The sequence below is a fragment of the Alosa sapidissima genome, chromosome 16, assembly GCF_018492685.1.
Source record: "Alosa sapidissima isolate fAloSap1 chromosome 16, fAloSap1.pri, whole genome shotgun sequence".
Taxonomy (NCBI): domain Eukaryota; kingdom Metazoa; phylum Chordata; class Actinopteri; order Clupeiformes; family Clupeidae; genus Alosa; species Alosa sapidissima.
In genome coordinates this window covers 17,585,560-17,611,137 of record NC_055972.1, presented here as the reverse complement: position 1 = coordinate 17,611,137, position 25,578 = coordinate 17,585,560, and the positions used below count along the sequence as shown (strand labels likewise).

The following is a 25,578-nucleotide window of genomic DNA, read 5'->3' as shown; positions in this document are numbered from 1 at the left end:
GAGACACCTAACAATGGTCAGAACCTGTCCACAGATTTAACCAGATGACTCCCTTTTTAACTATTTGTATGGCCAGTTTCCGGTATTTTCACATCGTCAAAGAGGCGAAAAAGGCATTGCAACGTTTTGTTTAAAAAGACTAGTTTACCATTCAGACAAAACCAACATACCTCACTGACATGGTCCCACAATATTTCTGCATTTTATTTCTGTCCCAATCTCACGAGAATCATGATCCAAGAGTCTCGTTTTTATTTGCAGTCGCCAGAGAGGAGCATGAATTGCGCTTTGCAATTGGTGGAGATTCTTCCCATGTGATTTTTTTTTCAGTCTTTTGGTGCTTCAGAGTAAATGGCTCCTCCTGCAAGGCTAAGATTGGGTTGAGCGGAGTGTTACGGGGGTAGTGTTAGGAAAAACACTTTGATCAAATCTTCCTTAAATTTACAACGGGGCGTTTTAGTGCAATGTTATACCTTTTCTAATCTTCACTTAAAAATTGAGCTTGGTCTTAATCATTGGCAAGGGTTCTGTTTTCTTTCAAATTCTAAAACCCTCAAATGAACTCCGTCAGAGCTACCAACCGAAGACCCAGGCGAGTGTCGAGGCCGCGCCCGGTGCAGCCGGAAAGGAACAACCAGGAAAGAGGTAGCCAAACCAGCACAGATTTTAACATTTCGCTTTATGTCTGATTCGGAATTTAACAGTTTTAGTACTTTGACAGATTGCGTCTTGTCATGTGTGTACAGATTATACATTACAATGTGTGTATATTGCGGGTTGACAAACCATTAATCTTAATCTGGAGTCAGTAGGAAACACCGAGGCTTCTCCATAATCGGACGTTAGCGTAGGCCGCGCTTTGTTTGGCTTGGTTTGCTCTTAATCCTTACTGATCTGGTATTTTTCTGATTCATGTTTGTATGTTTTAATTGCCCCTTTCTCATTCACGAGTTTGAACTGTCACATAACTATATACAGCGTTCCTCAAATCTTTCCTTTTTTGAATGGTTATGAACAGTAACATTGACTCGTAGACCTGCCCTAGCATATTGCTAATGTTAGCCGGTGCGCAACCCTAGAAGCTATGCTAGCCACCGAGCTGTAGCCATTGAAAATCTGCTTTTACTGCGCTGGGTCTGAGGAAAGAGCTGCCATTTTTTAGCGAGGATGGAGTGTAAAAAGTGTAATTGGAAAAGCAGTGGTCTGGTCAGTTACGTGAATTAGGTTTCAGAGCGGACGTTTGTTGTTTTTTGTTGGGCGATGCACAGTGTCTGTAACGTCAACTTAAATAGCATAACGACTTGATGGATTGACTCATTAGTTTCTATGCTAGTCAAACATTTCGCACTGCTGTAACGTTGATCAGTCTGCTAACTTACTATGCTAACGAATTAGCATGCCCAACCGGTGCAATGATCAAACTAGGTAACGACGATCAGCCGTTAAGCAACACGCAGTTAACCCGTTTACGCACTGCATACCGAAAGTTGCCTAATTACATGGAACATCACTGTCACCTAACGTTATTTTACCCAGTTAACGTTAACGTTATTAGCTCACGTCGGTCAGCTAGGATGGCTAACTTCGGATAGTTGACGGAACATGCAGAAGCTGGCCACCATTATGTTTGCTAAGGTTAACGATAATTCTTCTGTGATTTAAAATGGTTTATTTAGCCACATTTTATTCATTTTTGCCATTTGTCTGCTACATTGCCAAGTAGCCAGTTAACACAGCAGTCACCTATGTTGTGCATCTAGTCGTAATGTTACATTAATCAGTTTTCACTTAACGTACGTCGTTAGCTAATTTGCTAACGTTGCTTTTGGGTGCCAATAAACGTCAGCAATGATCTAACCTGGAGAAGCTGTGTTGACTCCCAGTAACTAAACGTTTTGTCAAACAAATGTTAACAGTGGTTATTTTAATAAAATTTAATCGTCAATTGAATTGGTCTATATGCCTTCGCTACATTTTAAAGTAAGGCAACTGTCACAACTTCTGTAAATTATTATTTACAAGTAGCTTAATGTTAATGTTACACGGGACATTGGAAATGTTGTTAGTCTCCATAAATACGCTGCTGAAAGTCCGTCATAACTCCATAGCTCCATTCGTCTTAAAATGTTGTCTTAATGCAACATAGTATGCTACAGGTAATCTTGGATAGTAATCATCCAGACAGATTTTTGTGCATGATGCACAACTTGATCAAAGGCAAATTGGTGTCCGCTAGACCATGGTTACTGTGTGTAAACGTTTGTGAGTTGGAAGTTAGTAAACCTAAAAAAAAAAAATCTCATGACCTAACTCGCTCGTTTAAGTCGCAACTGAAGACAAGCACGTTATGCAAGAAGTCCCATTACCCTTTTTTTAGAGGTATGTAAGGGGTTTCAGAGGTCTATTGACATATTGTTTGCCACTCAGTGTGTGTATAGTTTCCATGTTAAAATATGTATACAAAGCGGTGTTATCTGGTTGCTGATTGTTGTTTTACAAGTATAACATGTCACCTCATCAAGGTTGGTGTGGGGCATTTTTTTAGTCAAATGACAGACCAAAACAACGTGTAATTTTGTCATTGGTATACATTGATAATACAAAGAAGGTTATGGTGATGAAGGGTAGGTACCTCCACACCAGTCTTTCTTCCCTGGTTGCTTATCATGCAAATTTGAATTTCATACATCCTTTGGGATAGGCCAGACTAATTTGAATATACATGAGTCCTCTACTCTCAAAACTGGAACCCTCATTGTGACGTTATGCCCCTGTATTCTTTTCCAGCCATGCTCCGTTTTGACAGGATTACATACAGCTGTCAAGTAGGGCTCAGCCTATGTAATGAGTATTTTTAGGGTGAGGAAAATTGTGGTTTATCGTTTTAAGAGAGAGGGAAATCAGTAGTAGGTTGTTGTATAGCCTAATCTTTTCAAATACGCAAAGGATAGACCTATGTTTCTGTAATACAGACAGGACTGTATCTTGTTCTTGACAGCATAAAGTTTAAGTGAGCGTGATGTCTCATGCTATAGAATGCTGTGTTTTGCCATTTGTAGATTTGTTTGTAATGCACACCTGATTGTGTGTGGAATACTGGTGAACAATGTTGCTCATGTATCCTAATGGCTAGACCACAGTGCTAGCAGTGCCCTCAGTCAGCATTCTAATGAAATGTGTTGCTGCCAGGGCTGCACAATTGTCACCCGCCAAATCATGCAGCCCTAGTGACTGCCTTGTGCTGTAAGTCTCTTGAGATGAGAACATCTGCTAAACAAACAAATATGAATTTAACATTTCAGAACTTCTAAAGAGCCTTATGTTGGCAAAAAGTGTTGTCTTAAACTGGCTACTGTGCGAGAAAGAAGACATGGCTACTATTTGATGAAGTCCATCTAAAAGGCTTCAGGCATTGATGACTTCCTTAATGTTCTTTGGTGGACTAGGTGTGCATTCAGTTCTGTGTGTAGGCTAGCCCTCTTTGATATTGATTTAGTCCCCTGATTCCCACTCTCAGTTCAGCCCTAGTTGAAGTGGCGTGTCTTGCCATCCCCAACCAAGCCAGGTTTGTGCCAACACTGACCAAAAAGCAGCTTTCTCAGCCACTGATGGGGTTGTCTCTGGCATGCAACTGACTGATCCCTGCGCTGCTCAGAAGGTAATGTGGATTAAGGCTTGGATGCAAATATGAGCTTTTGTGAGCTTTTGTGTAAAATACAATGTCTGTCCATGTCCTGGAAATAGTGCAGACATTGATTGATATAATTAGGAATGGGTGGAAGTATATATTTTGAAATGGAGTAGTCATTGGGTTGTATAATGTATCAGGCTAATCGCTCCAAAGAAAGCCATGTAAAATTAGTCTGGATTAGGGTCATGCTCACTGGACGGACGCTGGTCTAGTTGACCCATCAACACCGACTCCGATAGACTCTTCGTTTATTAAAAAAATAATTGATAACTGTGATTTTAAGACTGTTGTTGTTGTTGTGTGGAAACTGGAGACCATGGATTATGCAGATTAACTGGGATCTTCCTCAGATAATGAAGTCTAAAAAGACAGTACTTCGGTGACAAAATTGTAAGAGTTTAGATAATGTCACTCGGTGTCATTGAAATGTATGATAAAGAATGAATGAAGTTTGCCATAGTGCCATTGTTAATTAAAAGATTGTAATGATATTCTGTGTTCTTTGAGGACCTTTAGGGCAGATATCATTGTTAGATTGTAGATGCATGCCTTTTGTTTAGGGCTCTTTGGTTGGTTGCTCAACATAATTTTCTTCACACTAATCTTATGTTAATGATGGCTAAGAAACTTTTTGGTAAAGGCTCACCCATTTCTTTCTGATTGGTTTTGTCTTTGTGTTAAGTCTCTAATACACCAACTGCTATGTAGGTAATATGGTCTGGTGTTTATTAGGGGTGCAACGATACACCAAATCCACGGTTTGGTTCATACCTTGATTTCTGAGCCACGGTTCAGTTCATAATTTCAAAAGTATATATACTCTATTGATCCCGTGAGGGAAATTTGGTCTCTGCATTTATCCCAATCCGTGAATTAGTGAAACACTCAGCACACAGTGAACACATAGTGAGGTGAAGTACACACTAATCCCGGCGCAGTGAGCTGCAACAACAGCGCCTACTGGTCGGGGTTCGAACTGGCAACCCTCCGGTTACAAGTACGAAGCACTAACCAGTAGGCCACGGCTGCCCACTAAGACCAAAAGCAGTCATATGAGACATTGTGAGAAGATGCTTATACAGGTTTTATCTCATATGTGCCTCAACTTACTACGTCAAATACAGTGTTTCCCCTGTTAAGGACCATCACAGCATATTGAGGTGGTGATTGTGCTGCTAGATAGGGGCCCAGGGGGGTTATGAGAAGAAAATCTTAGAACAATTTTTGAACACAATTGAATCTGTTTTACTTTCTCTCAAAATGTGGCTTACTTTCTCTCAAAATGTCATTTTGGTATGAAAATATTGAATTGTAGCGTAGTCATTTTACCCAAGCCTGTTATCAGTGATATACAGAACTCATATTAGGCCTCTCCTTCAGCGGTACAGCAGCAACAAACTAAAACTAAAAAATATAACGGTTTTTATTATAAAAGTGATGTAGCTCCATTAAGAACAGTGTAGAGAATGAGTGAGAGTGGGAGAGAGAGAGAGAATGAGAGAGTACACAAATAGCTGGAAGATGAAGGAGGGAAGCTTGTGACCAAAGCAAAGGTAGTGAAGGTGAGTTATGCAGTTTGAACTGTTGGATTGAATAAAATTGCTACTCCTCGAACTGAAGCTAAGCTGAAGCAGGAAAGAATAACATATCAGTAACATTTACAAAATGTTAGCGAAAACTCTACTGCACTATATTGGACTTCTGCTATTATTCAATATGCCATTTCAAACTAATTTTGGCTGATGGCAGTAAAGAGATGCCCATATTTTTCAATTATTTCAATTCATTTTAAAATAAGGAAATCATTGCAACATGGCATAGATGTAAAATATGCAATTTGATATGTAGATCTCTTTGAACAGATTTGTAGGATGCATCTGAAAACCTGATAGGGTGTGCCAAATATAGGCCTAATCTTACCGGTTTATCTGCCAGGAATATCTGCAGAAATGTTCATATCTGCAGATACAATTCTTAGGCGATGATCTGTAGATACCGATGTCCTACCGATAATATTGTGCATCCCTACAAATTAGAAATATTTTCTATGTAACGCCCTCTACGGAGTTTGTTTACGTGTCCCCAACCAGTGTGGTGAAGTACCGAGCTACACTGACATACAAGCGCACAAGTATTAACACCGTCCCTAAATACTCAACAAAGTGTAGGCCTTACGTTGGTTAGGTGAGTGCTAGACTCAACAGAGAACTACAGAGTCTTAAACTGTGTAGACTAGAGTCAGTGTAAATCCACAAATCTGGCTACTTTTATGTTTTTGAACTCAGTGGTGCAAGATGGAGATAAACGTAGTTGTAGCATATGAAATCGTAGCTGCATTTTCTTTAGGGTAGCTGCATTGTAGATGTTGTTTTGTCATTCAGTCATTACTGACTGAAAACAGTTAAGCTTATCCAAAATATTGAATTGTAAGAAGCAGTTAACGGCTAAGGTGACAAAGCTCTAGTGCAGGGGTGGGCAAACTTTTTGGCTCAAGGGCCACATTGGGTTTTGAAAACTGGCTGGCGGGCCGCACAACAACCCCCCCCCCCCCCCCCCCCCACGACACACACATAAAAAATACATTTTTTATAGCCTATAATTTAGTATGAAACGTATTTGTTTTAAAATATGAATTGCTTAAAAATGTTGCTAATTTTATGCTGTTTAACAAATGTATAAATTGTGCACTGTCGCTTTAAGACAGTCGCTTTAATTCACGTTTATTTCTCAACGATCTTCTGCCTGCTCCGCTATGGCTAGTGCTGTACCTACAGCTGGGCCCTCTCACAGTTTTTAAATGGTCAGTAGTGGGAACTACTGTTGCCTTCATAATTTCCTTTTAAAACTTTCTTATAAGAAGGAGATATCAATTATCAACAATGACAAGCCAGCTGGAACCTGCGGCTCTCTCTCCCTCTCGTGAGTGCAGACGCGTTCCCAATGAAATGGATCGCATAATGTTCACGTTAGATCTGCTGCAAAGGAGATAACTAAGAGTTAACTTAGTTTAACATGATGTTATCTCTATTTAACATGATGTTTTGACATTGACATAATGTTCTCTAAGGCGGGTGAAAAGCAGTTTGCAGTAAAGCTAACCAACGTCGTCTCTATCGCAGGAAAAAAATAGGGAGCAGCCTGATAACCAAATGAAATGCTCGGCGGGCCGGATGAAAGTGCTTGGCGGGCCGGATCCGGCCCGCAGGCCGCAGTTTGCCCACCCCTGCTCTAGTGTTTGTTTCATGAGCGAGCAAGCGAGCAACAAAATGAACACTGTTTAAAAGACATTTGTAGTTCACTGATTCGTTGTTATGCCGTTACAGGTAGTTTTGGTTGGAATTACTGTCCACTATGAAATTGACACATTTCATTAGACTTATGTAGACAGAAGTGGGATGATATGAACTGTTACTGATTTTTTTTTTTTTTTGATGTTGTCTTACCAGTCCCTTCAGAAAATCTTTGTTTTTGTTGACAACTGACTAGTCTACCCTAATGTACACACACACACACTCTAACAGAAAGAGAGACAGGTCTATTCAGTTGTAGATGGTAGCAGAGCCCTTAGTGCATGCACCTCCCCTCATTGATCAGCTTTATGATGTACTCCTGTGGCTAAAACAATAGGGAGCCACCGAGGGGCTCAGCACAGCACCAAGCCCCTTTGTCATCTCAAGCCCTGCCGTCTTCTGTGTTCTACCCCTGTCCATTCTTGGAGGATTGCCTGCTTTTGTCAGACAGGGCAGCTGCACAGACTACCCTCTCACATTGAGAGACAAAACCAGATCGAACGAAAGTAAGACCTTAAGGCAAGACTTCTTGAAACACTGTTCAGTTTTCTTCTACCCGAAAAAAAAAGATTGACTCGGAATATCCCCAACTGCCTAGAATCATGCATTTTGGATGAGGGGTAGCTTTCACAGACTATGATGTTTTGAGGGCAGCCCAGAATTTCTATTGGCACTATTGTGCTTTAAATAATGTGCTGTGAATGCAGACTTTTATGCCTGTTAGGTAGTTCATTAGGTCAGTCACCAAAAATCACCCATTCCCAGGTGATGCATACGTATGTTTACGTGGAGTCTCTCTGTTGTCTCTGTTGTGATGAGGCCCTGTGTTGTGCTGTGGTGTGGTGCGTAGTGTTTGTAGTGGTTACTGGACGAGTAGCCTGGGAGAGCACCTTTGCTGCCTGAGCAACAGGCTGGCGTTTGGTGACTCCACCGGTGGGGGTTTGCATGGTCGCCTGTTTGCCTTATGGATGGCGTCCCCCCGCTCACCTGCAGGTAAAATGGGATCACGGCGCCCGTACACCTCTGTCCGATGATCTGAGCGCGCCTGGTCTATGTATGTCTGCTTTGGTACACGTGCTCTAGTGTTATGTTAGTGAGGGACAGACAGGTGGAACAGTATTAGGATTCTTTTTGATTTGAGTTTCTGTTGATAAGTAGTATACATGGAGGCAAGCAGATGATGAAAGATCTCAAGTCATCCTGTTTGAATGATTGCTATTTAAAAAAAAGTTGAAAGTGGGTTAGAAGTATGCCATATCATTGTTCTTAATATAGGTCAGGAATGCAATTTCTTTTGCTGCAGGAAGCTAAGCGCTGCCTGGCCTGGAAAAGAGTGTTTTTGTGTGTTCTGCTTCATCATCTCTCGCCTCAGCTCAGACAGCGTGGTGTCAGTCATAATTAACTGAATGGGTGGTTTTAGATGATGACATTTCTTTTGTCCACACTGGATGCTGAGCAGGTTTGGAAAGGACATCTGAGTTGTAAGGTTGTTTTGCTATGTCTGGGTTGCACTTTAGCATTGCAGTATTCCCTTCTGTTTGAGCCACTGTCAGCTTTAATTTCAATCTAGTAGGCTAGTGGTTTCATAAAGTAAACAACTGTGATATCTTAAAGGAATTATCCAGAGTAAAAGGCACTTTAGATCAATTTACGGATGATTGGGAGTACATACGTTGAGTTGACATCCAAATCATGTCATTCGGATGTGTTTTGAGAAAGTTCGATGTTACCGTTTTTAGTCAAAGGTCCTTAGCGTGGAAGTGAGAAGGGCATATTATTTCGCCGCTGCAAAACGCTATTTTTATACCTCTTCTACAGTTCCAAACAACATTGCACTTACGTGGTAGTGAGTAGAGGGTCCCTAAAGCCAAACCGAAGTATCCCGAGGTCTTTATGTGGTCGGATAGCGAGTCCAGAATGAATTTCATCAAGGCAGTACCTTTCCGGAAATGTTGCCATCTTTGCTGCCAGCTTTAGGGGAAAGTCCGTAGGAGTCGATTGCCAAGTGTGCTCTGGAAATTCACAATTTCGTCGCCGTTTAAAAAAAAAAAAAAAATAGTCCAGTATTTCTTTTGAAATTTAAATGAAATTGTATGGACTGGACTTTTTTTTTTTATTTATTTTTTTTTTTTTAAACTGCGACGAAATTGTGAATTTCCAGAGCACACTTGGCAATCGACTCCTACGGACTTTAGGGACCCTCTACTCACTACCACGTAAGTGCAATGTTGTTTGGAACTGTAGAAGAGGTATAAAAATAGCGTTTTGTAGCGGCTAAATAATATGCCCTTCTCACTTCCACGCTAACGAGCTTTGACTAAAAACGGTAACATCGAACTTTCTCAAAACACATCCGAATGACACGATTTGGATGTCACCTCAACGTATGTACTCCCAATCATCCGTAAATTGATCTAAAGTGCATTTTACTCCGGATAATTCCTTTAATTCCCAGCCAGGTAACCTTTCAATCCCAACCTGCCTTTTAGGAAGCCCTGTACTAATGAAATGTCTGCTATACATAGAGCTAGTGCTAGTACAATTATAAATGTGCGTTAGCCTATATTTGGTCAAAAGCCTTTGTGGGAGTTGCCAGGAGTTTAAAAAATGAATGGTGGATAGTGTACATTTAGGCTTGTAATTAGAAACCATTTGCTAAGAGCACCTCTGGTTATAATGGCAGGTTATGATGCTTGATCAAGAATAATGCATACTAAATCCTGTGATTGGCTCTCAGGTCTGCATTCAGTGATTTGTTTGACTGCTATTAAAGGACTGGAAGAATGGCATGTGAACAAATAAGTAATGTGTCTGCAGGTGGAGTGTGTTTTATGTAGGGTTGATCGATTATTGGAAAAATCATCATAATTATTTGAATCAATAATGATCCATCATCCATTTTCTAAATGTGATAAAAATATAGGCTCTATTGAAGATAATTCAACTGGATTTATAACTCAAGACAAAATGCAAGCGTTGTTGCAAAATAGAATGCAGGAATGCGATAATTTTCAATTATATTGTTGATTGTCATAATTGATGATTAATTGATTAATTTGATTTATTGCACATGTTTAGGTACAACTTATAGGTCCAGTTACAAACACCAATTGTGTATGTTGCTATAATTTCCTGCAACTCTGGGCATCACCTGAGAGAATTGCCTGGAGATGGTGGTGTGTTATAATATTGTGACTGATGACTTCTAGTGTAGGGGTTAGAATCTGGTATGTCGAATTCATCCCCTTTTAGAAGTTTCCTTTCTCAGTTGTGGTGGCCATTTGGATGTCTGATTCATTCACACCAGTGCTTGCTCTTTACACACATCCCCATACCTTTTTGGCCGTGTAGCCAGTTGTGTAGTACGGCAGTGACTCACACATGCTAAGCACTTCAGTGTATCACTGCTTGACTCAGTTGTTCCCTCTCCGCTGTCTGCTTTCATTTTTCTTTTCTCCGTGAAGTGGTGTTGCTTTCCAGTGCCTGGCAGTGAGCCACCTCGTCATCTGTGGTTGCCCCCTCTCTCCTCTGCTCTCTCTCTCGCTCACTCTCTCTGTCGCTGCTCTGTGAACGGCAATGATTTAGGTTTGCGTTTGCTGCACTGTAGTGGTCAGAGGTTAGGCAGCTGTCTGGGATGCTTCTTCACGGCTTACTGTTTTATCCCACTGGCTTTAACCCTAAGTAGTGACAGCAAGCCAGTCCGTCCCCTCTCCGGGTGACGGCAGCCGGTTGCTGTGCAGTCGGCGTTCCAGGATGCAGGCAAGCGTGAACCAGACTGGATGGAATTATGGCATTTTGCATAATTACAGCATTCTAAAGGAGCTGAACAAGCTCTCCATTGAGAGCGCTTACTATGGAATGGATTTGACTATAGATAAGGCTGCTAAGGAAATGACAATACTAAAACAAATATATATGCCTAGGCTACTTCATAAATAGTAGAGAATAGCCTAGAATGACTTAACAGTTAATGATTCTTTTTGTGATTTGTTTGGAGCAGAGAATGCAATACATCTCCAGTGGACTGGAAACATGCATGCTCAAGGGTGTTAGATTGGAAATGGGAATGCAGTTTTTATTTGGGGATTCCCTTTCAGTCAAGAACAGCTGTGTGCTTGCCTCTCCTTGATCATCAGTGGCTTCCTACAGAGGTGCAGCTCAGCACTTAAAAACGGGGTCACCTCGTCCACTTTAGCGAGTGACCTTGTGAAACTGTATGCCGCTTTAACCTGGTTAGCCGTGCGCCTCTCCTGAGTAATTACATTGATTTCTGATAGCAGGCAGCTCGGAGGCATGGTGGCCTCGTGTCTCTTCTCGCGCTTGCAAATGGTCTCAATGAAGTCAAAATGGCCGCAAGTCTGCTAGAGTAGGCCTAGACATGTTCTCTCCCCCCTTCTCTCTGTCTCTCTCTCTCTGTCTCTCTCTCTCTCTCTCTCTCTCTCTCTCTCTCTCTCTCTCTCTCTCTCTCTCTCTCTCTCTCTCTCTCTCTCTCTCTCTCTCTCTCTCACTGGACTCTTATTTGCTCTCTCTATTAGCTCTGCAGAGAAGCAGAGCGGGAGTTCATCAGCTCTCTCCTCCCGGCCTGATGAGTTTTGTCCTCCGTGAAATGATTTCTTACTGAAGGAAACACACAGGCGGTTTTGCTTTCACCGACAACACGGGAGGAAGAAAATGAACATTTGTGAAAAAGCAAGCAACCCGTTTTTTTTTTTTTCCGGTGATAATTCCGATGCTTTCGTCACCCCACTTGGTGTTTTTGTATGCCATCTTGGTTAATGAGACCGCTGCCCCATTGTTCAGAGGTGATTAGAGTGATTGCTGTTCCTACCCCACTGGTTGATGGGATCGGGAGGCAGAACAGAAGCTAGAGATGGAAGCAACATCGGCAAACTGGCAGAGAGTATCCCACAATCAAGGCTAGAACTCCCCTTCACACACATAATTGTGTAAATGGCCTAATCATAATAGGGTGCAGTGCTGTTTAGTGCAGAGGATTGCCAGTGCATAGAAATGGCAGTATGAAGGCCTGTAGCTCCTCTGCTCCTCAGTGATTGCCTTGCTGTCTTTGTCATGAGATTTATCAAGGAGTTCTCAGGAAAACATATAGCCTATTTATACCCCAGACTGAGTGTTTTGAGCACTAATTGCACCGGCACTTAGTCATTTCTAGCCCTTCATCAAGTGGATTTATTGTTACATTAGGCTCATTGTTATGATGAGCTCTTGGTTGATTGTGATTAACCACGTTCCATTACCAGCTGCTGCAGTTTGCCCTCACATCAGAAACGCATATGGGCCCATGTGAAAACGGAAGTAGCCAACTGGTCTGTCTTCTGTCTGCTTTTGATTGAAGGGAGTTGAATGAGTGCGGACATTCGTAATGCGACTGCTCCCTAAAGGTAGTCACCTAGCACGTTGAAGGAATGGTGTCCGGCTGAGTTGAGCACTCTGCGGTCATCAAAGGCATGCCAGTGTAGTGTCCAGACTACGGCCCCCATCCCCCCCTCTCCAAAAACAACCCCTGGGCCTCTACAGAGCCCTTTAGGGTTGTCCCTCACCTGCTTCTTCCCACGCAGCTGCCGAGCGACGCGGAGCCTCCAGCTGGCATGAAGGGCTTCTTCAGGGAAGAGCTGGGAAATCCAACCCTGCACTCCCATGCCCGTGTCTCACCCGGCCTGGAGCATTTGATGAGGACATCTACAGGAACACTTGTCCTATCCCCTCCCCTAGTGTCATTGAAGAGTTCTTTTCATGTAATCAGCAATGATGAAAGATGCTTTGTGTCTTTGTGGCTCACTCTCTTAACAAGGCCTGCGGTGTTTACACGCTGTCTCTGCTCTGTTATTGAGGTGAAGGCACGTGGGTAGGCCTGCGATGACCCGGCCACTTGTGCGTGAGTGCGTTAGGAGGAGGTGGGGGCAGCCGACATTTGTCCTTGGGGCTGAAGGAGTGACAGCCCTCCCAGTCACTGACAGTCAGCGTGGGCGGCACTTACTCATAACTGCCATTGTGCAAGGAAGGAATGTGGGCAAATATTACTGCTGTCAGTCAGGGGCCTCCGGAAGGCTGCTTTTGAAACTCACTCACTCACACACACTCAAACACACACACACACACACACACACACAGTTCATGGCAAGAATTGAGGGGGTTGAGCATTACAGAGCACTGTAAGTTTAGGACACAGTATGTTTATGCACAGTTTAAGTTGAGCTCTTTTCAGCTTGTTGATAAAAGGGCTCTTTACAGTTGACCTTTTACATCGCAAATCAAAACTATTGACAAACAAATTAGCTGGCCATGTCACAGTAAATTGGATAACTTTACAGCTCTGTACATTTCGTACATGCTGTATGCTTTACTCTTTACGTTATCCCTTGTGGTAGTGGTGTTACCAAAGCCAGACGCCATCATTTCTTCTGTTATTCCAGGTCAAAGCCCAGGGAGAGAATTGTGAGTGCCTAGTCCAGTATGGGTCCAATTGAACGCATACATGTAGGAAAAAATTGGAAAGGACATTTTTTCCAGTAGCACTTGAGCACCCAAGCTCAAAAATGTAGGAACACAGACAAAAAAAAATAAAAAAATGACATTTTGAGTCTGTTAAGAGGCATTTAGATGATGCCCCCACACCTAGCATTGTAGCTTACTGGGAGCACTGGCTATTAGCTGCAGCTACTCCAGTTCGGTAGCACCGATTTTGGCTGTATTATTTCCTATCGACTAGTGTTGCACGGTGTATCGATACTAAAAAGGGATATCCCGATGCCTTCACGCAAAAAAACGATACGATTTCCTACGTTTTTAGAATCGATACTTTATTAAAATAATAACATTCTGTGCTGCTCTCACTGCTCCTTGCACGCATCTAGGCAAGTGGGCGTGTCAAGCAGGCAGCTCTGAGTGAGTGAGTGCGCGTGGATAAAACAAAAGGTGAAATCTGGAACTATTTCGGATACATCGCGAATAGTGAAGGCAAGTCATCAGGTACACAGAGGCCCGTTTGTAAAATATGTTTCAAAGTCATTTAAAAGCAGTAGGCTACGCATGGAACTTGGCTGAACACTTCGCAGACATATCCCAACATTTTTAAAGAGTTCAAAGAACGACAGGTTAACGAATATGCTATAGAAAACACGACTACATGGTTAGTGCCAAGTTCTTCTTCTGTTTTAGTCTAGCCTAAGTTAAACGAGTATGGTTCTCTGGGATAAAGCGAACCTTCCTTCATCAATGAATTTTGACGAGACATAATGAGCTGTTATCATGTGCTAACGTGATGAAAGCGCAATGTTCACGCCAGAATAACATTACCATAACTTTGTTTATTTGCTCAATAATTATTGCCCAGATTAGTGCTGGGCGGTATGACCAAAAATGTATATCACGGTATTGCTGCAGTACACTGGAATTGCTGCAGTACACTGACTAAGGATGGTCTATTTTACTGTCATGATGTAGAATAACTCCTCTAGTGGTAATGCAGTTTTGCATGGCCCCAGAAAATGATGCTGTTTACAAAGAGCCACTCATGATTCTAATTAAGAATCTAATCAGAATGCAAAGACAATTGCAGTCAAAATACAGAACGTTTACTGTGCAAATTTCACAAACATCTTGTATCAAACCAATACAAAAAGTAGTGCAACTTGCAATAATTATACTTTTTTGAAAATTATACAATTTAAAATAAAACCTCTCTGCTAATATGCTTACTCTGTCAAATAGGCCTATCAGAAACATGCCTTATTGTTATTGTGTGGTTTACATGACGTTAGTGGTAGGCTAACGTTAACTTCATGTGGATGTCTTGTTAGCCTGCCATGAGCTTCGGTTCGGTTCGCTAGGCAAAACATTAACAAAAAAAGTTTGTTTTGGTGCACTGATGAGTCAGGATAATTTCTAACTAGCCAGATAGTATTGCTCAGTGCATGTCTATAACATGCTTTGTTCAGCGAATATTCTTAAGGTGAGATGAATGATAAGAACATTAAACTTCACTGTGTTCGGTTGGTTGCTAACTAACGACATCACCTACTAGCCAGCTAGTTGTTGAACAATCTCAATAGAATTTTCGTGACGGTAAATCCAGAAAGGGTTAAAGCGGAGCTAGTAATCAAGGATCTTTGGTAAATCCCTTTCAATGCAGTATCCCTTAACATTTTTCCTTAACTAAAGAAACAATTTAAGGTATCCTGTGCAAAACCCTTAAATAAATCCCTTACCTAAGGAGAAATTAAGCCTTAAGGGTCATACTTCAGGGGAAAAACTTATTGTGTTTTGTGTTTCCCCTCACTATGCCTTGCAGTGGCACCATGCGTGCGTGTGAAAAGTCCCGTCTGAAACACTGTCGCGCGGCGCAGCGTTCCAAACGTTGTGTAATCAAATATACCGGTATGGCGGTATATTAAAAATTCGTATCATAACGAAAATATACACCGGTATACGGTGTGATACGGCTACCTAAATGCGCTAATTAAAGCCCACAGCATATAATACCACCAAAGCCTGTTGAGTCCTAATAATAATAGCGGCTTATTGTTACGTGGTAGCAAATCATGTTATCAAAGAAATAGACGTAATGTAGGAATGCACACAGATATATTGCAACAGGTAATGGTGTAGGCCTATCTGACAAAGACCTGAGTGGTTGGAACGTCATACTTGTACACTGGGCGCAAAGAAGACTATCCTCACATTTATCCCTTTGCAACTGTCAAAAAAATCCCATGAACACGGGAAGGCCTAGGGTAGCCTATACTGTACATCAGATGGCCTAAAGATTAGGCCCCTCTGCATAGCATTCAGTGATTTGCATGCAGTAATTTCAACACGGACCTTGATCTAGCCTAGTTTGGCTATTTAAAGCTACTTTATTGCCACAACACAATGTAAATGAACTATAACAAACAATAAAGGACTTAATTACACAAAGTAGGCCTACTATTTTACTGACTATAAAAAATAATAATTATGTAGGAAGTTTAGAACCCAGAATTGACCTGCACACTACAAAAGTGCACCGAATTCAACACAAATGACTCAATACACTTGGAGGAGGTATGAGTCCTTTCTTTTCCAGATATCTTAGGATTTTGCCATCGTATCGTTTCAGTATCGAGCATTGTGATATTTATGGCAGGTATCGTATCGAAGTCTTAATTTTGGTATCGTGACAACACTACTATCGACAGTACCTAGTGACGTCTAGCGATCTATGAAAGATCCATGTAAAAATCGTCCGGATTTCTCCAAATTATATAATGCATTGCCATATTTGCATTTAGCTTGTATATCAAGTATCCTGCAAAATGTAATTTATTTATTTGTGATTCCATCTGTAAATCTGAATATGACCATGGTGACCTATCTGCATACTGCCCGAAACTACTACTAAAACAGCCCATTTTCTCTTCCACAAAACGTAGCCTAATCAAGGATATTTATATTTATTTGAAATATCTGCATTGATGGGGGGCAGAAGGCAAATGTTACTTGTACTTTAGCTTTTATTCGGTGTAAACAAGCATGCATGGAAGCCTGGAGTTGTCTGTAGCTTTCTACCTTTGAAGAAAACGGGAGTATTATCGGAGGCTACTTTTGTCTCTGTTCACTACAGCTATATTTTGCATATTGCAGTCAATCCCTCAACTGGGCTAAAAGGCATATTTCCTTTCCTTCTCTCACTGCATTTTCAGAATCTCATCCTGCTGCTCCTATATCTTTCTTCGTTGTTGGTACATTTACATTTTCCAGATGAATTAAGTGGATTGAAGAAATTAGATCTACTTGGCTGGCTAGCCTAACGTTCCGCCAAACTTTTTCCGCGCACCCTTGAATTTGATAGAAGCGACTAGCGAGTGAGACACTTAAGGTTTTGCGAAACTGCTAACGTTGATGGGAGGTGTAGTTGTTATGCTGCATCGATGTTGCGGTGTATTTTGCAGACAAAGATTGACATGTTTAGAAGTCATTAACCAGTGCCACTGCGCCTAAAAAATTTTTTGCACTCACGCCATGCGTAAAATGGGTGCACTGTAGAGCCCTGATAGTAATGTGTAAGGCGGTTTTAGTTACTAATACAATCATTTAATCCCCTCCCCCAACATGTAAATGTACCGTTTGTTGTCTGTAACAATTTCTGTGACTAAGCCATGTTCATGCTTGTTTGGTTTTTAGCTTGATGACTGAGGGAGAGGGTTTACACCAGTCATGACTACACCGAGGTTAAGACCTAACTATGGAGCACAATGATGATCATCAGATCTTTGCTGAACACACAGGATGAGCTTCATGCTTTTTGTTCACAGATGAAGAGGTTCCAGCAGATATGGTGGCAGAGGAATCTGGGAATCCGGCAGCTCAAAATAGTCCGTACCAGCTACGAAGGAAGTCACTGCTACCGAAGAGAACAGCCTGTCCCATGAGCAAAACGAGCATGGAGGCAAGTCTGAGTTCAGGCAAAGGCCACTATAGTCCCGCTCCAACTAGCTTCTGTGTTAACTGCACAGGGATTACAAATCCGGAACCGTTTGTAGCCTTTAACGGTTGAAATATCCTTTTAGAACATATTCTGGCCTCAGATAAATGTGAAGTCCTGTTAGAAAAACTCGGGCCTTTGATAACATAGAGAGTGGAATTAACCCCCCCCCCCCCTTCTCCCTATCCTCCTGAATTCATTACTGTTGGTGTCTGAGAGAGAGCCAGACTCAGCTGCCATGGTGATTTATCTCTCTCATTGCAAAGGTGATGTTTCAATCTGTTATTTAACTCATTTGGAGTCCCCGCTTCATTAAAACCAACTGACATTTAGATAAAGGCCATTTGAGGTAATGGCCTAATTTGGTCCGACAAAATCAGTCAGCACCTGCACCATTTTGAATCCGTTAACTTAGAGGTGATCGCATCACCTCATGAATTCTTTTTTGAATGGAAGGCCTGGTCATGTCAATCCAAGTAGGCTGAACATATGGAACATATGGCGATGGATAAAGGGATGTTTGTAGCTAATCATATTTTGTGTTCACAGGGTGCCTCGACTTCAACCACAGAGAACTTTGGTCACAGAGCCAAACGTGCCAGAGTATGTGGAAAATCGCAAGACCTGCCAGGTAAGGAGCTAGGATTAGTGTTAGCTGTCACACACAGAAAAAAAAATTCTCACAATTTACACCAACATCAAACCAGTGCTGCTACAGATATACAGTCCAGTCATCATGCAAAATCTCCGTCATATCTCTGTCAAGGAACTGTAAAAATGTATCATAACAAAACAGTTATGATAAATATTAAAGTTTCTGTAAGGATAGGGGCCAATAAATCCATAGCATACGAGTCAGCCCTTGTTTGCAAAGTCCAATTGAATGTTTCCCCTCCCCGTCTCAGCTGCACCAGCAGAGCAGTATCTCCAGGTGAGACTACCTGACGAGGTGGTCCTGAAGATCTTCTCGTACCTGTTGGAGCAGGACCTCTGTCGGGCTGCCTGTGTCTGCAAGCGTTTCACTGAGCTGGCCAACGACCCCATCCTATGGTGAGACTTCTGCTTGACTGCAGTATCATTTACTCTGCTTTACTTGTTCGTTGTACGTGTTCATATCTCCAGATGCTTATTTCTATTCTCATATCTCTATTCTTTGTTACCTTGTGTTTGTCTGTCCGCACACACATTACAGGAAGAGGCTTTACATGGATGTGTTTGAGTACACACGTCCCATGATGCACCCCGAGTCTGGAAAGTTCTACCAGATCAACCCCGATGAGTACGAACAGCCCAACCCCTGGAAGGAGAGCTTTCAGCAGCTGGTATGCGTCTCTGTAAACACCCACTAGTTTTGCCTCTGCTCAGTTATAGACCTGATCAGCCTGCTAGTTTCCTCATTTGTGGAGGTGATCTAAAAGCCAGGTGGAGCCTTACAGGTGGAGGGTTTCACAGTTGCTCTCAAGTAACATTATTTACAACTAACAGGCTTGTTTGTTTGTTTGTTTGTTTGTTTGTGCAGTACAAAGGAGCACATGTTAAGCCAGGCTTCGCTGAACATTTTTACAGCAACCCAGCCAGATACAAAGGCAGGGAGAACATGCTGGTGAGTTGTGGTATTTGGTCGTCGTGGTCTTCTGAAGCTCATCCTGGTCAGTAACTTGTTAACTAACACCACTCCCTATCTTGCTGTTCCAGTATTACGACACCATCGAGGATGCCCTTGGAGGGGTCCAGGAGGCCCACTTTGATGGCCTGATATTTGTCCACTCGGGGATCTACACGGATGAGTGGATTTATATTGAGTCACCAATCACAATGATAGGAGCTGGTATGTGGTGTGGCCTGGACATAGTCATTCATGACATCATTTCCTGGTCTGTAAATACACTGCCTCTGTACACGCACTACTTTAATTTAATTAATTTCACAATTATTTATTGTCCCTAATTTTAGCCCCTGGCAAAGTAGCTGATAAAGTCATCATTGAAAACACAAGAGACTCCACATTTGTGTTTATGGAGGGATCTGAGGACGCGTACGTGGGCTATATGACCATAAAGGTAGGTTGTGAACATCATTGGATGTTACAGAATTGATGTTTTTATCCTCGTCTGTGGTAATAAACAGTAGGTAAATAAGGCTGTGCCTCTATGCGCTAAATCCTGATCTGTCTGTGTGTGACTGTCTGTCTTTTCTGTAGTTTAACCCTGATGACAAGTCAGCTCAGCACCACAACGCTCATCACTGCCTGGAGATCACGGTCAACTGTAGTCCCATCATCGACCACTGTATCATCCGTAGCACCTGCACCGGTATGAATAACAACTACTCTCTGTGTCTGTCCTAGCTGACCTTGACTATTTAAGTTTGAAGCAGTCTGGAGCCTAGACCAGATTGGAATACCATATTGTTTACAGCCTAAACTGAATTCTTCTCTATAATCTTATTGTGCGATATAACTTCTGCATTAAACCCAGATCTATTTCATTGGTGTCAGGTATACTGTGTCATTTGAGCATTTGGTGTTAGGACAGATTTTTGGTTATGCTAGTGTGAGTGTTTTGGCCATATCCCCTGTAACATACTGGTGTGAGCCCTTTGCCAAAGCTCTGTGTGTGTGTGTGTGTGTGTGTGTGTGTGCTCTGGTGTCCCTGCAGTGGGCTCAGCCGTGTGCGTAAGCGGCCAGGGCGCTTGTCCAACCATCAAACACTGCAACATCAGCGACTGTGAGAACGTTGGCCTATACATCACAGACCACGCACAGGTAAGACAAACTCATTCTTTTTCTCACAAAGAAAAATTAGATGCATACGAAAACATTAAAAATTTGAAAGGTTTTGAATTCCTTTCCACAGTCAAATGTGTGTTGTGTTTACGATGTATTGTATTAAATGGCCACAGTAGAACACCATTTTCAAGCTAATAATTGCCCCTCCTCTCTCATTCTAGGGTATATATGAAGACAATGAGATCTCCAACAATGCTTTAGCTGGCATCTGGGTGAAAAACCATGGCAACCCCATCATTAGACGGAACCACATCCACCACGGCCGAGACGTGGGCGTGTTCACCTTTGACCATGGCATGGTGCGTACAACGGCGGACAACAAACGGCTTTAGACTTTAGGATCTTGAGTGGCGTTTTCCCTCCTCTTCATTCAGAAAGCAGTAGATGCACAAAGTGTGTGTGTGGGGACATGGGGCTGTGTATGAACATGTTTGTTTGTTTGTTTGTTTGTTTGTGTGTGTGTGTGGTATACTGCTTAATCGCCTTGAAGAGGCAAGCATTGCTATCCTGAAGCTTAATCCTCATCACTGACGGACCCCTCTACCACAGCAGTTACATAAGTGTCTTAATCCTGTGCCGGAAAATTCAACTCCTCCAAAAAGGAGTAAATTGTAAATTTATGGAGATCCGCCCAGTGCTGTTTTGTTACTTTGAAGTTTTGGATGAACACCCCCCCCCCCCTTTCCCTAAAAGAAAGTCACCTCTGAAAACTAAACCACACTCTCCCCCTCACAGGGCTACTTCGAGAGCTGCAACATCCACCGGAACCGGATAGCGGGCTTCGAGGTGAAGGCCTACGCCAACCCTACGGTCGTACGCTGTGAGATCCACCACGGTCAGACAGGTGGCATCTACGTGCACGAGAAGGGCCGGGGCCAGTTCATTGAGAACAAGATCTATGCAAACAACTTTGCTGGGGTCTGGATCACCTCCAACAGCGACCCCACCATCAGGTGCTTAGTATAACATCATCTTTTATGCTCTGTTGTATATGCATGACTGATGTTTGATTTTCCCATACATGGATAATGCCTAGTCCAAGGCTTAGTTCTAGATTTGTTTCTTTCAATGGAGATTTCCATTGAAGTTCATCTTTAATTCAGGACTGGGCTTAATTCATGTAGAGGAATGACACTGCTTCCATATGTTTCTGTCTAGTACAACATGTATGGGTTTGTTCAAGAAGTATGAATGGTACTTTATGGCGCTTTGGAAGACTAAAGTTGGTCTACTATACACAGGGGTAATGCCATCTTCAATGGGAACCAAGGCGGAGTTTACATATTTGGCGATGGACGGGGGCTTATAGAAAGCAATGATATCTATGGCAATGCCTTAGCTGGTATCCAGATTAGGACTAACAGCTGCCCCATTGTCCGGCACAACAAGATCCACGACGGACAGCACGGAGGCATCTACGTGGTATGTAAACATGCAATCTAGAAATTTAGTTTGCCTCCGCTTCAGCATGGGGTAAAAAGCAAGCTTTACCATAACTAAGCTATGTATGGAAGATCTGTTTTTAATTTGTCGTAAGATTGTAAAGACTGATTTTCTTGTGTCTCTGAAGCATGAGAAGGGCCAGGGTGTGATCGAGGAGAATGAAGTGTACAGTAACACGCTAGCTGGGGTGTGGGTGACCACAGGAAGTACACCAGTCCTGAGGAGGAACCGCATCCACAGTGGGAAACAGGTGTGTGTGTGTGTGTGTGTGTGTGTGTGTGTGTGTGTGTGTGTGCCATGTTTGTGTTTCATTCAAAGGAATTATCTGTAGTGCCAGTAATGAATTTGCATGCTAAATATTTGTTTTTGTATGTAAACACGCAGGTTGGTGTTTACTTCTATGACAACGGCCATGGTGTCTTAGAGGACAACGACATCTACAATCATATGTATTCTGGTGTCCAGATCAGGTGAGTGATGACCCTGCAACAGTCATAATGAGGATTTTTACTTCATCATATCTGTTTTGCTGCCGATCGATTGCTAATGCCTGTCTGCTCTTCCTCAATAAACAGAACTGGCAGTAACCCCAAGATCAGACGAAACAAGATCTGGGGAGGGCAAAATGGTGGCATCCTTGTTTACAACTCTGGTGAGTACTATCATATTAGTCTCTGAATTTATTTTCCCCTGGAGCCCAAACACTCTTGTCAGTGCTCAAAAAGTCCTGCCCCTGGCCTTGGTAAGAATCTGGTAAGAATCATTTTTGCTTTGTGCCATTTCACCAATGCCACCGTCGATGAATATCTTAACTTTTCTTCAACTTAGGTTTGGGTTTCATTGAAGACAATGAGATCTTTGACAATGCCATGGCTGGGGTGTGGATCAAAACGGACAGCAACCCCACGCTACGGAGGAATAAAATCCACGACGGGAGGGATGGAGGCATCTGCATATTCAACGGCGGAAGAGGTGAGCTTCCAGGGTGACCGTAGATGCGAACGTTTGCGAACAATTGAACACAATCTGCGGAGGTAGTTCTCTACGAACATACAGTGGAACTGGGAGTGAGCTTAATGAAGGTAACAATGCAATTACCGTTACAATATAATGTTAACACCAAATCATTCGAATTGAACTGTTCAGAGAAAACATGTTCACCACAAACGTTCGCCACTGTTTGCCAAATTTGAACGTGCCTCTGGTGCCCTCTAGTCTTCAACTGGCCTAGTCAGCTCTCCCTGTGTCTGGAGACATCCGGCTGGTCTCTCTGACTTGAAGATTCAAGCCACTTCTCTTCATTTGTCTGCAAAGATGGCTTGGCACACTCTCACAGGGAGCAAATAGATCTATTGGGAGAGATTAGAAACCTACTGGATGGAGTAGTACTGATACTTTTTTGTGTGTGTTCAGGTTTGCTCGAGGAGAATGACATCTTCAGGAACGCTCAGGCCGGAGTTCTTATTAGTACCAACAGTCATCCCGTATTACGGAAAAATCGGATATTTGATGGCTTCGCCGCAGGTAGGATGGAATGAGATTAAACATGGTGATGTCACTTGTATCTAATAAATGATTGATTTGTAAGTAAAAGCCGGCATTGTGTTCCCTGAACAGGTATCGAGATTACAAATCATGCTACGGCGACGTTAGAGGGCAATCAGATTTTCAATAATCGCTTTGGAGGGTTGTTTCTAGCATCTGGTGTCAATGTTACTATGAAAGGTAAAAAGCAAAGATTATTTTCTCTGTATATTTACGTAGAAATGCTGAAAGTAATGAGATGTGCATATCTTGAGTGAGCAGACGTTAATGTCCCGCTTGCTTCACTGTCTCCATCTCTGCAGATAATAAAATAATGAACAATCAAGATGCTATCGAGAAGGCTGTGAGCAGAGGTCAGTGCCTGTACAAGATTTCCAGTTACACCAGCTATCCAATGCACGATTTTTACAGGTAACCACTCTTGTCTTCTTCTGGTCAACCTCTTCTAAATGTTGGCAGAATTTGGCCCTACCTCATGTTCATCTCCTCTCCCTGCAGGTGTCACACCTGTAACACGACAGACCGCAACGCCATCTGTGTGAACTGCATCAAGAAGTGCCACCAAGGGCATGATGTAGAGTTTATTAGGCATGATAGGTTAGTGTCCTCTCCCCTACTTCCTCAAATGATGTTCAGCAAGTGGTTCCAGTGGTATCCTCAAATAAAGTGAACAAGGCCTTATGCTTCACACTTTCAAAGTGAAATAAACATTTAAGTTAATTGAAAGTGAAATTATGTTGAAAGTAAAGTAACTAGTAAAAATGTTTTCCCCTGATTGACTTTAGTGCTATAGTCACTCACCTGCCTTGTCTCTATTGCCAGGTTTTTCTGTGACTGCGGCGCAGGGACGTTGTCAAACCCGTGCACACTGGCCGGAGAGCCCACGCACGACACGGACACACTCTATGACTCGGCGCCCCCTATCGAGTCCAACACCCTGCAGCACAACTGAGCTCCCGAGGCCTTGGCCCCCTGACGCCTCTCCAAGACTCTTCCCCCGCTCCCCCACCACATACGCACACACACAGACAGACACACACACACACACACACCCCCCGCCTCTCCCCAGCCCATCATGCGCGTGCTCCAAACCCAGCTCACAGGGCTTAACAAGCTAGATGTAAAACAGTTACACGTCACTTGGACTTGTTCAACGTAAAAATTAATGAGAGAGAAAAAAAAAAAGAAAATGTCCACTTGGACAACGCAAGCAGAGGGGACATTTATATTTAAAACAAAACAGAAGTCATGGGGGGGGGGAGAAAAAGAATGCATTCTGCTGTGGACTTGGCTTTTTTTCTGTTTCTTTTCTTGCGACCCCAAGTTTAAAAAAAAAAAAAAAAAAAGATTTCCAATGGGATGGAGCTGTCAGCATGCAGAACTGGGTGTGTAACCGGCGCTCAGCACCCCCCCACCACCCACCCCGCCCGCCCTCCCCTCCTGGAGGCAGAGGGGTATATGGGAGAGGGAGAGAAAGAGAGAGATTCCTTTATCCCCCCTTCCCTTCACACCCACCCCAAAGTCCTGTCCCCAAGTCACTTGGGAGATGGTTCCCGACAGGAAGTGGAATCTCCCGAGGATGCGTGTGCCGCCGGCCCTCCGAGCAGCAGCCCTGTTGTGTGTACAAGTATGGACAAGTGTGTGTGAGCGTGTGTGTGTACAAGTACGGACAGATGACCCAGCACTTCAGCTTTTTCACTTTTTTTTTTTGGTTCATCATTTTTTTTTTTTTTTTTTTTTTTTTTTTTTTAAAAAGAAAAGATGTTATTGAGATTTTGATTTTAATGCTTTCTCATGTAGTTTTGTATTTTCAAGCAAAAATCTTAATGTACTTGAATATCTTTTATTTTATTAAATATATTAATTTGTGGGTGGGTTGGGAGGGAGGGTGGGAGGGTGGGGTTACTATACTTTAGACTTGCTGTAATTGTACTCATGCTGCAGGGTGTAAGTTCTTTCTGTGAAAGAGATTATTGGGGGTAAGGGGAGGGAAGCAATGGATAACACTAACTGCCCTCCAGCAATGTTGAATTTATTGGTATAGAAGGAGAAGGGAGGGAGGGAGGGAGGGAGGGGGGGGGTGTTAAGAAAAAGAGACGTTGGATTTTAACCGTTTTAGCATAATACAGTGTTTTCACGAGACTGGTGGTGTGACACTTTTCTTGGCCCTATAAACATTTTTGTAGTGTGTTTAGATTTAGTAAAAAAAAAAATGCCCACCCTTTGCCCTGTCCCCAATCCTGTTCCTTTCATTTCCTGGTTTTTGGTGAACTGATGTGTGCGTGTGTTTAGAACACTCCTCTGAAATGCCCAAAGTGAGATTATCCTCCAGAATTGACTG

General features: G+C 42.6%; 1 protein-coding gene across 3 annotated transcripts; it reads left to right on the top strand.

The window, feature by feature from the left end:
* Positions 1-347: 347 nt before the first annotated feature.
* Positions 348-24,971, top strand: fbxo11a (F-box protein 11a). Of its 3 annotated transcripts, XM_042065787.1 has the most exons (23): positions 348-645; positions 3,518-3,658; positions 17,292-17,425; positions 18,011-18,092; positions 18,367-18,511; positions 18,654-18,783; positions 18,981-19,064; positions 19,157-19,289; positions 19,415-19,521; positions 19,662-19,773; positions 20,119-20,225; positions 20,411-20,548; positions 20,985-21,202; positions 21,491-21,671; positions 21,820-21,942; positions 22,077-22,162; positions 22,268-22,344; positions 22,521-22,664; positions 23,106-23,216; positions 23,310-23,417; positions 23,540-23,648; positions 23,736-23,834; positions 24,060-24,971. In XM_042065787.1, the coding sequence occupies exons 3-23, from the start codon at positions 17,312-17,314 to the stop codon at positions 24,187-24,189; spliced, it is 2,538 nt and encodes an 845-aa protein (XP_041921721.1). In that variant the 5' UTR covers positions 348-645; positions 3,518-3,658; positions 17,292-17,311; the 3' UTR covers positions 24,190-24,971. The 3 variants fall into 3 exon arrangements, with proteins under 3 accessions (XP_041921721.1, XP_041921719.1, XP_041921722.1); XM_042065785.1 differs by lacking the exon at positions 3,518-3,658; XM_042065788.1 differs by lacking the exons at positions 348-645; positions 3,518-3,658 and adding an exon at positions 17,189-17,207.
* Positions 24,972-25,578: the final 607 nt, after the last annotated feature.